Consider the following 11,903-nt stretch of genomic DNA (forward strand, 5'->3'; position numbering starts at 1 on the left):
ATTCATTTCTTGATATTTCCACCCGCTTATTTTAAAAACATTCTCGAATTCTTCTTTTCTAGAATACTCAGCAAAGCAGCGTTTAATTTCACATCCAGTTGCATCTGTCGTTGTAAAGATAACGCGTTTTCACACCTTTCTTCAGTATTAGCCGCCGCGATTCCGTTTAGTGACTAAGATGTCGTGCACCAACCTTGATTCGATTCCCGAATTCCCAGAGTCCCCGGATTCAATAGAACGTTGAGACTCGGGATTAAAATCCGCAAGAAAAATAAGATGCAACCCAGTTTTTTGGGAAGCCAGCGTAAAAGATATATATCGAGAGACCTTCCTCAGCCCCACTTTCTGGAAGTCTTCTAGGGGGATCAAAGAAAAGCCACAGCGGCGTGCCAGTTGTGGGTTAAGGATGGAGTTACGTGTCAATGAGTGTCAACAAAGTGGAGCGATAGCTCGCGTGATTTGAAGCTATGAATGCGACCGAACTTTTGGCGGGATTGTTTCACCCGTGGATGCAGCAGAATCAGTTGGACTTTCAGTTACCTCAATACGACTGGACACCGTATTAGCTCAGAATGCTATCACGTGGATGACCTATATTCCATGGATCTGTCCTTGTGCTTACAGTCTTGGTATGTCCAGACCAAGACTATAAAACAACACTTCTGTGTGATGAATCTGTTGCCCCATGTAACCACGTAAATAAACAGACGTTCCCTTTTGGACAGCACTGCTCACAGGGAAAATTGCTGTCAACGCAACTGAGAGGAAATACGGCTTGGGCCAGATACCGATATCAATACACGCCAGACTCCACACATCTGACAAGCTGCGTTCATTTTTTCGAAATAGCAGATACAGCTCTCAAGAGGTTCATATTACGTTACCTTTATTGCACTATTCATAGCACCACATAGCTTCATGTAATGTGCCCCACACGTTGTATGTCAGCTTGCCTCTTTTTACTATAAGCCCTTCGGTGGCGCTGGCGATCTCAGTTATATGAACAGCATTCCAGCTTAAGTTAGATCCTTGCTTTTCGAGGTACACGAAGTAACCGTCGAAATTCACCCTCGCAACGTAGTGACATTTCTGGAATAAAGTCAGGTGGCATTAGTGGAAATCCTAACCTACGTTAACAAGCGCTCGTAGGGATGCACAATTTTGTCTCAAGTATAGCGCACCTACAGTAATGCACCCTATCGTGCAATCAAAAAGGGAGAGAGACATAGAAAAAGCACAGCTTCCACCAGTGGCACAATGCTGGAACTAACAGCGGAGCTTGTGTTCGACCTAGCTTTTTTCTAAGTTTTCGCTAGTGATTTCAGGCTTTTGCTAGTAGTACTAAGTACGGTTAGGCTTGGCAATCCTTTTCGGGCTTCGCTCGGTTCCCCACACTACGCACGTCTCACGTTGTTTTGGCTGGAACAAGTCATGTGACACGCTGTTACGTTATGTTAATGAAGGAAGCCAATTTTTGAAGGCCCATTTCTTTGTTCGACAAAATCTTAATGAAAACCACCAGATAATGAAGCCAAGGAAGGTATAGGCGACGGTAATTGTACAGTTTTAAGTGTGGTGTAATAATTGAGGTATAGATGCGCAGAAAGTAAAGTGGACGACCAGACAACTTGCCGCCGGCCGGGACCGAACCTGCGACCTTCAGATTACACGCCCAATGCTCTTACCAACTAAGCTACAGTGTCGGTCGTCCCTTCGTCCACTTATCGGGTATTTATGTGCATACAAAGTCTGGGAGTGTTAGTCAGCGGCGCTCTTAGCCATGACGGCGAGTGTGGAACGCTCTTTGTTTGCGCCAGATGGCATCACGTAACACTTTAACCTTTATCGAGCGGACAGCTGACCAATAAGCCCACGAATTCTACCTGAGGGCATCAACTCTGCCGGAACGATACGGTCTACTCCCAGGGTTTGTAGGCACGTAAATATCCGAAAACTGGACGAGGGCACGACCGCCGCTATAGCTCAGTTGGTAAGAGCATCGGGTGCGTAATCCGAAGGTCGCAGGTTCGGTCCCTGCCGGCGGCAAGTTGTCTTTTCGCCCACTTTACTTTCCTCACATCTATATCACAATTATTACACTACACTTAAAACTACTGTTAACGTCCCCTGCACCTTCCTTGGCTTCATTATCTGCTGGTTTTTATTAAGGTTGTTACGTGATGTATATTTAGTCGTTTGTCTCGCTGTTTTGCGGTTCTTGGCGGGCACGTGTCACGTGACCAGTTGTTATGTGATTTTAGTCACGTGACTAGTTCTTGCGTGTAGCTACATGATTTTTATACGCGTGAATAGTAGGGGTGTGCGAATATCAAATTTTTCGAATACGAATCGAATACGAATATCCACCTTCGAATATCGAATCGAATATCGAATATCAAAGGAAAAATGCCTCCACAGTAACAATATTTTATTTAACATGTAGCTATTTGAAAAAGAAAACATTAACAGCCTGACTGGCAACAAAACATACACTGCTATCTCCAGAACGCAATGTCCAGGCTAGCACAATGCACATCACAATGCAAGCAAATATCAAGGCACAATGAAAGTAATGACTAGATGTTGTCATGAAGAAATATGAGTTGCTCCACATGATCAGGCAGCAGGCGCTCCCTTTTAACAGAGACACCCCCCCCCCCCCTGCCACTGAAAAGGCACGCTCGCTTGGAACAGAAGTGGCTGGTAAAGGGAGGTACATGGGGCAAAGCTTTGCCAGATTGGGGTATCTGAAGGTGCCTACAGTCCGCCACCACTCACATGGGCCACTGTCTTTCTTCAGAAGTGGTCCCGCATAGTGAACGAGTGGTAGTGCGGCACGTTACGGCCGCATAATATTGAAAATGTACGGTTACATGATCGCCAACAGCGCTGCACGTCGGAGATGCACCAGCAATAAATCATAGGTATTGGGGCGCTCGTCGCAGGCAGAGATCGTGCCTCCGTGTACTTAGGATGTTTATCGCACCTCTCGGCAACGTTTTTAGCTATACGAACGCAGCAGAAATATGGAAGACGAGTTATTTTATGCATGATAATCGAATCGGATATTCGAATTTTTCTAATATTCGAAGTTATCGAATATTCGAAACTTTTCGAATACACGATTTTCGAATCGAATACGAATATTTCGAATGTAATATTCGAGGAATATTCGAAACTTTTGAATATTCGCACACCCCTAGTGAATAGATGTTACGACATGTTACGCGATTTTAGTACCGTGACTAACCGTTACGTGGTTTTGGCAGGAACTTGTCACGTGACTAGCTGTTACGTGATGTTACGGGATTTTTAGTCACGGAACGTACTCGCCTATCATTGGTATTGCCTTCGATGGCCGTACAAATCGGCGCACGTGTTGGGGGACCGAAGCAGAGGAAGAGGATGAAGCGAGTGCGTGCAGATTTATTTTTGTTTGTACTACCCGGCGGAACAAAAAGCTTGCAATTAACGGTATTTTCTGCACTGTATATTTTTTATTGAAACGATGAATAAAAGAAGTTGGGGCCATCATGGTGGCACCGGCTACTCTTTCTCGCTTTGCAGACAAAATATCTAGTAAAAATGATAAAAAGAATATGGGCACGAAATGTATACAGTCGAACATAACATGTGCAAATACAGAACAATCGAGCACCACTTGAGTTCGAAGTGGTCGAGCACATGTTCAAATAGGTAAAATAAGTTCACATGTAGACGTCCAAACTCAGAGGTTCTGTATGGCTTGACATAAACAGGAAAACACAGTAAGGCAAATATTACACATAACATCAAACACACGATCACACCATTATAGATTTGCTTTCAGTATGAAGTGGAAGGCAACTACATCGTTTACGTTAATATTTCCATACAATATTTGATTCTTCAAGACACTTCTTGAAGGCGACAAGCGCTCTTTTCTGCAGGCCCGCTGTTGGCCATGGACCAAGTATTTTCTTCACAGTGAATGGTCTTCTACCTAAAAGGAACAAACTTGCTCGTAATACCTTTCATACTGAACCATACTTCTCTCACTCGAGAAGCAGATGGTGCACACCTCTGCCTTGGTGGCCGCAGGAGCACTTAGGACTAGATGTACGCTTTATCCTGTATAAGAAGTGTCACGTAAATGCTGTACCAAGCCACAGGCGGTGAACTGTTTTGAATTTCCTATTTTCGCTCAAATCCGATAGAATGGATAGTCTAACGCGAGGGTCTATTAAATATAAGTCCGAACATTTAGACTGTTGATCAGACCATTGCACTCCTTATTCCCCAGCACACAGTGGAATCACACAGAAATCAATTACGCGGCCTTGTGTTCAGCAACATTAAACGCGAAAGTGTCGCTCACCGTATCGAACACCTTTTTCTCATCACTCTGTCGGGGCCTGTTCCACATTTTATGTTCAGCTTTTGCAGGCAGGTGGTTTAGATCAAGCTCGAATATTTCTGGCTTTAATCCTGGGTACCTCACCGGGAGCGTGGTGTTGTACTTCAAGTGAAAAGGACAAACTATGTATTCATGATTCGACCACGAAAAGTATCCTGTGCATTTAGTTTTTCGTGGTCCTCTATACTTATGAGGATTGCAGTCACCGTAGATCATCCACTTTACCGCAGCAGTAACTGCTTGTCTGAAAGATAAAAAACAAGAACAGTTTTTGCGTTGAAAGTTTTGCTTACGACAGGTGATCAACACTCAAGAAAGCCACAGTCCACATGAAATGCAGTCGCGCTATGACAATTAACAGTTCCATCGCAGAAAATATTGCTTAATCAAAATATTCTGCATTATCTTACGCTGCTCTTTTCTACAGTAAATACTGAATTCGGTATAGTTAACCGGAATCTTTCCCTAGTATTACGGATTTCCGAATTCAAACATATTTGATGCATATCAACATTTTTAATACACAGCCAATTTTATCTACGGATTTCTCTAGGACGTTTTACAACGTTTTTTTAATAAAAACTTGCAAGGCATCTCGTGGTTTCAAATTTGAAGCAGAAGGTTTACAATGTCCTAGTATTTTTGCAAATTGCAGTGCAGCCAAAAGAATGGATAGCCCCGCATATAATCGTGCGAAGACTGTGGAAAGAGCGGAGCTGGTGGCCTTCTCCACCTCCTTTCCCTCCGCCTCAGCCTCACTTCCCTATTCTACCCCTTGCTATACCATACTATATATGGCTTTGCTGTGCTTTCTTTCTCTCTCTTTCTTTATCTCTCTGTTTATCTTTCTTTCTTCTTTCATTCTTTCTATCTTTCTTCGTCTTTCTCCCTATCTTCTCGTTCCGTCGCCCATAGCAACGCAATCATGTGGTTCCTATAAAAGCCTATTCTGCTGCTGTGCCTGGATAGCCGAGTGCTTGCGACGCACACTTTTGGACCATGGGTGCCCGCGTTCGAATACTGCCTCGCCAAGAAATTTTTATTTCGTTTTATTTATTTCTTCTCCTCCTCCTCTCCACTTCTCATCTCGTCTCCTCCTTCTTTCCTTCTTCGTCTCCACTACGCCGAGCAGAGTTTTCGCTTAACGCTCGGCTTTTTCCTCCTTTCCTGGTCCTTGCCTCAGCACTCCTCGTTTTGCTGGTCTTTGCGCTCTCTCACCCCAGGCTCCAACCTCCTTCGCTCCGCTCTCTCTCTTTAGTATATTGATGTCTTCGCTTTCCCTCGCACCTGCTATACTCGGTAGTGGGGCTTGCCCGATTCCTTTGGCAATACCCCCCGAGTTTTCGCGTATGCTACGCAGACTTAGCCCAAGCTTAATGACCTCCGCTGTTAAAACTCGACTTGCACCCATCTATATATTACGTAGCTACAAAGAAGATCACAATGAGCGTCTGTATGCAGTCTGTAACGTTAATTGCTTCACTGTGTTCATTAAATAGGTTTGATCTCCCGGAAAAAGAGCTTTTGCGGGTCCGCAAATATTTGTCCTGAACTCTAGATTAAAAAATTGTGAAGTTGCACTCAACGTGAAAGCTGTAGGAAGTGCGAAGCAGTGATTCGCCTGTCCTTCAGTCACGAACTCAGCGACGATCCTCACTTCCCTTTCCTACCATACATGGCTATGCTAAGCTTGTTTTGTGTGCGTGACGCCAAGCGGCGACATGAGATGACAGCACGCGATGACAGCATATTCCCTTTCTCCTCCCCTTCCTCCCTCTTTTCTCTCCTCCTCACACTCACATCGCTCCTCCTCAGCCTCACTTAACTTTCCCGCCCAGTCGCTATACATGGCTATGCTATGCTTGGGTGTGTCTCCCTCTGGCTGTGTCATTTCCGGCAAGCAAAAACGAGAGAGCTCTGCAGCGGGCGTAGCGCGAAACTGTTTCTTGCTTGTCCTTGTCTGCTAGCGCTACACTGGTCGACATGCGAAAGGACATCAGCAAACAAGTTTGTACCCGGCATATTTCAGTACCGACCTGACAGATGTCGCAGCGATCTTACTGCAAACACCGATATGTCGGAACGATATAATTAAATCTTGCGTCCAAATTTATAAGTGCCTCTAGTGCTAGAACTCCTTGTAAGATGAAAGTTCAGGCTGTCCTCACGCCGGGCACATCATATGCGAAGCCGGCTAGCCAATGCCAGAGAGCACTTATGAAAGAAGAGCTTCGTGAATTCGGCCAATGAAGTTTTACGTCACACAACCTGACAGAACTGCGTTCTGATTATGAGGCAGATCGAAATGGAGGATCGCTTATTTATTTTGTCCGCCTGGAGACTTTTAACACGCATATCAGCGTTATTACACCAGTGCTTCCACATTTAGCCCACTTCAGTGTTAGGCTACAAGTGAAATAACGCGTTCTGCTTAAAAAGAGATACATTTTTGGTGTTGAAATGAAGCGAAACATTTCGATGTGACCATGGGTCCATGATGCACAAGTGACCTAGTTTGGGAGTGCATTCAAGTCACATAAGAGGAACAGAACAGTTTTGAAGAAGGACTCGACAACATTAATAACGAAAATGCACAGTGTCCACGGATAAGCGATGCAATTAAGGTGATAGCAACACATTGGAATACTACACGAAATAAGACTAGCAGCTTTAGGTGCCATGTGCTTCGCCTTTGTGCTCCTGAACTGCAGGATCCTGTGGAGAAAGCAACTGCGTTATGTGCTTCATGTTTCACGTGCCGCTGCGCTTTGTTCCTGCGCTGCGGACATGCATGCGAGCACGCTTTTTATTCAGCGCGACTAGCGTTTCGCTGAAGCTCATTGATCGGGTTTTGCGACGACAAACAACGCGCGTGGAACGAAGCATGTGATCACCGCATTTCGCCATCCTGCCGGCAATGTCTAAACAAACTTTTCCGGCACTGGCGCAGCTCAGAGATGCTGGCGTGAGCTTGGCTCAGCTTGAAGATTCACGGAATCAAGCGTTTTATTGGTTCTTACCTAGAGGAGTACAGCCGTAGCTACAAAAATATGGGCGGATAAGGTGCGAGAATATCAGTTTATAGAAATGTAGACGCATAATAGATAAGAAAGTAAACAAGAGTTGGTTACTAAATAAAATATAATTAGAAGCTCCATGAGTGAACATAGAGTCATCAACAAGCAAGTCGCGCAAATACGGACGGAAAGGTGGGTAGAATTGGTGGTGTCAAGAACAGTGGTATAGATGCACGGAGCCAGGCCAAAGGCCGTCTTTGCTGTCGAGATGTCTGAACACTTCAATCGATCTGGCGGTAAAACAGTACTCAATGGTTTCAGCTGAAAGCCAGTGGCTGTTTTACTACAGAGCACATCCACACAATGTAATGTCGTACACTAATAATTCTGTAAATAACAATTCTTCGAGCACACGAACAACGCCATATTCTTTCCAGGGACTTGAAAACTAAACCGGTTTTTTGATCAATATTAAATTATGAAGATGCCACAACTATATTCTTTCAAGTGTAAGCAATGGTTTACACGAACTTGCCGCGCTATCTTCAGAATACATCAAAGAGTACAGTTTACAACACACCACAACAACGCAAGACAAAGAAAACATTGAGGATAACTTATGGTGCATGACACACAGAAATAGTAGGTACATTGCTAAATCCTTCACACGGTCTTATAGATTCTGATAGCCATAAATTCTAACGCCATATGCAAGTTCGCCCCGACACAAAAGAACAGAAGTAGTGAAAAACAAATATTAAGTTATAAAGTGAACGAAACACACTTGATATTTCATTCCAGCGTGAAGAAACATTAAACTTACTGTGTTGAATGAGGATATTGCTTCCAGTAGTCGTACCCCTTTGTAAGGCCCCAACTGATGACATCACCTGTGATATTCTTCCTTTTGACGTATTTTTCGGCGGCTTCCGTTAAGTTCACCCGGTAGGAGCCTCCTGCGGTCGTTAAAAAGAAAATGCGAGCGTTGAGCCAGTATTTATTGCGCGGTTCTCTCGATTTTAAAATCAAACATTAGGTAAAAGGAACATGAAAAATGTTTGCTGCAAATCCAGTGATTCAGTTATTGGATCCATGCAATGACAAATATCATTTCTTATTTTTGAGCTCCATGCACGGCGACAGAAAAAAGATGCGGGTTAAAGGTTTTTCAGGCCTGCGTCACGTGTCCCTCTGAAGTATATGTTTGCAGGTGTGCGTACTCGTAGCAATCTATTATTGCATTAGGTGCACAACGAATTAAACGAAAGGCTCGACAAAGCTTTGGTATATCTTTTCAGTGAGAGGTAAGACAGCTCCTGCAGTGACAGCTTAACCTATGGCAACCTGTTCATTCCCAACAAGTACCGAAATTGTTTAAAAAGAAAAAAAAATCCTAGGCGACATTTTTAGCAAAACAAGCTTTGGGGCACGACTTTCATTCTGAGAGATGCCAGAGTAAGAATTTAGCTCAGCTCGGCACTTCCTTCATAAACGCGTCCTCTTTTGTTTTTGAGATGTGTTCAAACATTTTAACGCGATAGCCTTGAAGAGCTTGTTTCCCAGAAATTGCGATGTCGGTGTCGGGTTGGGTGACGGGCGACGGTGTCGGCGGTGGCGTCGTTGATTGTCTTCAAGCAAATAAAGCACCCGTTGGCCTAGCCAGATTTTTCAAAAATGGGAGTGTAAGGTTGTTCTGCTTCTTCAAATAGGCTTTTCGTTTGCGTAAGGATTATTATTTTACCAAAACTCCCTTTAGGAGCTAAGGGTAGTATTAGCTGTCAAAACACTTTTGGCCCATACTACAGGAGTGTCAGGTGATAACTGGAACTCGCTGATTAAAAAATCATTTAATATAAGGCTGGTTTAGATTAAGAGATTTGTCTTTGGGGGACTATCTAAAAGCGCACCATAAATTGGCACAAATTATGTGAATGTTTATTGTTTAAATATGCACATAAGAATATCTCCCTGGGCACTGAACGGTGGCTTAGTGTACTGTAGCGATACATACCAGGTGGTCGGTGTATGGTTGTGCAACGCAAGCGCTCGGTCCACTTGGTGTTTTTCCATGCTATGTTTGTGTGTACTATTGGGAGTACATGTGCGACATTCTATGCGATTGGATTTTCTTGGAGTAGAAAATCCAATCCTCGACCCGCAGGTCGACCCGCCGATACGCGTCGTTTCTGATCGCAATGCCGAGCAGTCGTCGAGTGGTGTGCTTCGTCGCGGTATCCCAGAAGTCCGCCTTAATTGCGCCTGGTTATGCAGACCAAGGTACCGATGCGCGAAATATTTAACTGCTGGTCCGAACAGTCAGCGTGCAATTTGTTTGAAAGTCTGAGACAAAAGCAATGAATGCGATAGCAACAAATTGGAATGTAACGAGAAGAACGGAAAGCAGCTCGAAATTGTCAGCGCGTCGTTCGAGCCCAAAGGACGCACGAAAAGAACGCACAGAGGACGAGCGCGAACTATCATGCGTCACAGCTCGATACTTGAAGCGCACTGCTGAAACATAAAGCAGGACGCACGAAACGAACGAACAGTATACACAGGACGAGCGCGAACTAAACGTCGCAGTTGTTACTTATTTCTGTTTGACAGCGCGCTCCTTTCGCAAACGCGGCCGCTGCAGCGAGCGAAGTGGCCGTCGTACGCTCTGTGACTTCAGCGCGGACATCGCGGGGAAAGCACAAGACATACAACCCCCCGCTCTACCCCGTACCCGCCCCCTTTCTTTCCTTGAGATAAGCGCACGAAGGCGACCACGCCCTGTAGGGCAAAGAGCATCGGTGTGCTCCTCGCCCAGCGCGCTCCTCGCGCCATCTCGCTAGTAATGAAGAAACGCTTAGAGGCGCCTGCCGTCTCTGAGTCGGGCCAGCGGTAAAGGCTGTGTATATAACGCTCGCCGTTAGCTACGCGGACGATCTGCGTTTCTTGGCGTAGTGGCTAGCGCTCCGCACTACCGAGCGAGAGGTCTCTGGTTCGATTCCGCGCTTCGGAAGCATTTTTCTGAATAATCTTTCTCTGGGGCGTTTATATATATATATATTATATATATATATATAATATATATAAACAATAAAGTGCTAACAAAGGACCCGGAAGTAAAAGTTGAAAAAATCAAGCACGTAGAAAAAATTGTTCAGTAAAGGACTGACGTTTCGGCCGCGGGACCGGCCTTCAGTCCTTTACTGAACAAACAATTTTTCCTACGTGCTTGATTTTTTTCAACTATATATAATATATATATATATATATATATATACGGTGCGTGATAGAGGTGACGCGGACGGACAAAAACCAGCCGAGACTGTCCATATAATTGCTATCGCAATAAAAAACAATTAAAGGATAGGCTGCGCTTTTGCGACGTTCGCAATCAGCGCAACGAGCTACACCCACTGGCGATTGCTCTTTCTTTCTGACCATCGAAGAATGTCATTTATGGCTGCCATATTGATGCACGGTTAAGAATGTCGATCCGCGACGATGGAATGATTGCGAACACGGGGCTAAGAAGGGTTTTTTTTTGCGTGATTAGCATGAAATTAGTCGCCACATCGGCTGATTAAACACTTTCGTGTCACTTCTCGGTTTCAGCAGCATGTTCTGAATATGCTATCGAATATCGGGATGTTCGAATGCTTCGAATATGAAAGGTTAATTTCGAATGGAATCGAATAACGAACCAACCGAATCGCATATTCGAAGTTTCCAATATTCGCACAGCACTACTTATTACTACAACTGCTTATAAGTTCTACAGAATACGACAGTCTTCTAAGGTACTGGGAACAACCATTCGGAGTCTCCATCGATCATTGCCAAGAACGCAGCAACAATTCTGCGACAACGAATAACTTGTCGTAGAAACAGCAGAAATGATACATACCTCTGATAAACATGCACGAGAACACCTGGAATTGGAGTAGTACAAGAAGCAAAAGTGAGCACCGAAAAAAACAGCCAAAGTATTACATAATGAAAACTGAATTCATGCGGTGGCAGTTCTTCGCCATATTAATGTCTTTGGAAAGCGGCACAGTCTCTTGATATCATTAGCAGCTTTTCTTGATACAAGAACAGCTTTTTCTCAACGGTGGGAAGTCAACGGTTTCATTTTCCCACGCTTAAACATCTGACAGAATAAAAATCAGACCTACATCACTGCATACTATTTCTATATGTTATTGCACCAAGCCTAAAGTAATTTAGTGCTTAATAAGTACGTATATAGGCATCAGCTACGACAACAGATGTGCCATCCTAAGAAAATGTTCAAAGCTCTCGTCGCGCATTGTTTGTTACGAGGGCTCAGGCACACAGTACAAGTACGTCACCTTCATCCTCACCATCAGATTTTTTACCATACGATGCTAAAATGTTGATTCTCTTTCGAAACACAACTCTCTTAAAGTGAAAATGCCGGTCCGCTTAAAGCCCCTGAAAAAATAAAAGTGGCACCGTCACATCTATCTCCTGTT

At 44.2% G+C, this 11,903-nt stretch overlaps 1 protein-coding gene across 1 annotated transcript; it reads right to left on the bottom strand.

Annotated features, from left to right (window-relative positions):
* Positions 1 to 879: 879 nt before the first annotated feature.
* LOC119371704 (uncharacterized) lies at positions 880 to 11,403 on the bottom strand. The gene is made up of 4 exons (XM_037642161.1): positions 11,312 to 11,403; positions 8,237 to 8,369; positions 4,358 to 4,640; positions 880 to 1,089 (listed from the first exon to the last, which is right to left on the bottom strand). Exons 1-4 carry the CDS (start codon positions 11,322 to 11,324, stop codon positions 895 to 897), a joined length of 624 nt encoding a protein of 207 aa, XP_037498089.1. The 5' UTR covers positions 11,325 to 11,403; the 3' UTR covers positions 880 to 894.
* Between the last annotated feature and the right edge of the window lie 500 nt (positions 11,404 to 11,903).

This window comes from Rhipicephalus sanguineus, chromosome 10 (genome assembly GCF_013339695.2).
Source record: "Rhipicephalus sanguineus isolate Rsan-2018 chromosome 10, BIME_Rsan_1.4, whole genome shotgun sequence".
Taxonomy (NCBI): domain Eukaryota; kingdom Metazoa; phylum Arthropoda; class Arachnida; order Ixodida; family Ixodidae; genus Rhipicephalus; species Rhipicephalus sanguineus.

Coding starts and splice junctions, on each gene's coding strand:
- LOC119371704 (XM_037642161.1), bottom strand. Junction 4,641..8,236: donor CAATATCCTCATTCAACACA/GTAAGTTTAATG, acceptor TTTATCTTTCAG/ACAAGCAGTTACTGCTGCGG. Junction 1,090..4,357: donor AGAAAAAGGTGTTCGATACG/GTGAGCGACACT, acceptor ACTTTATTCCAG/AAATGTCACTACGTTGCGAG.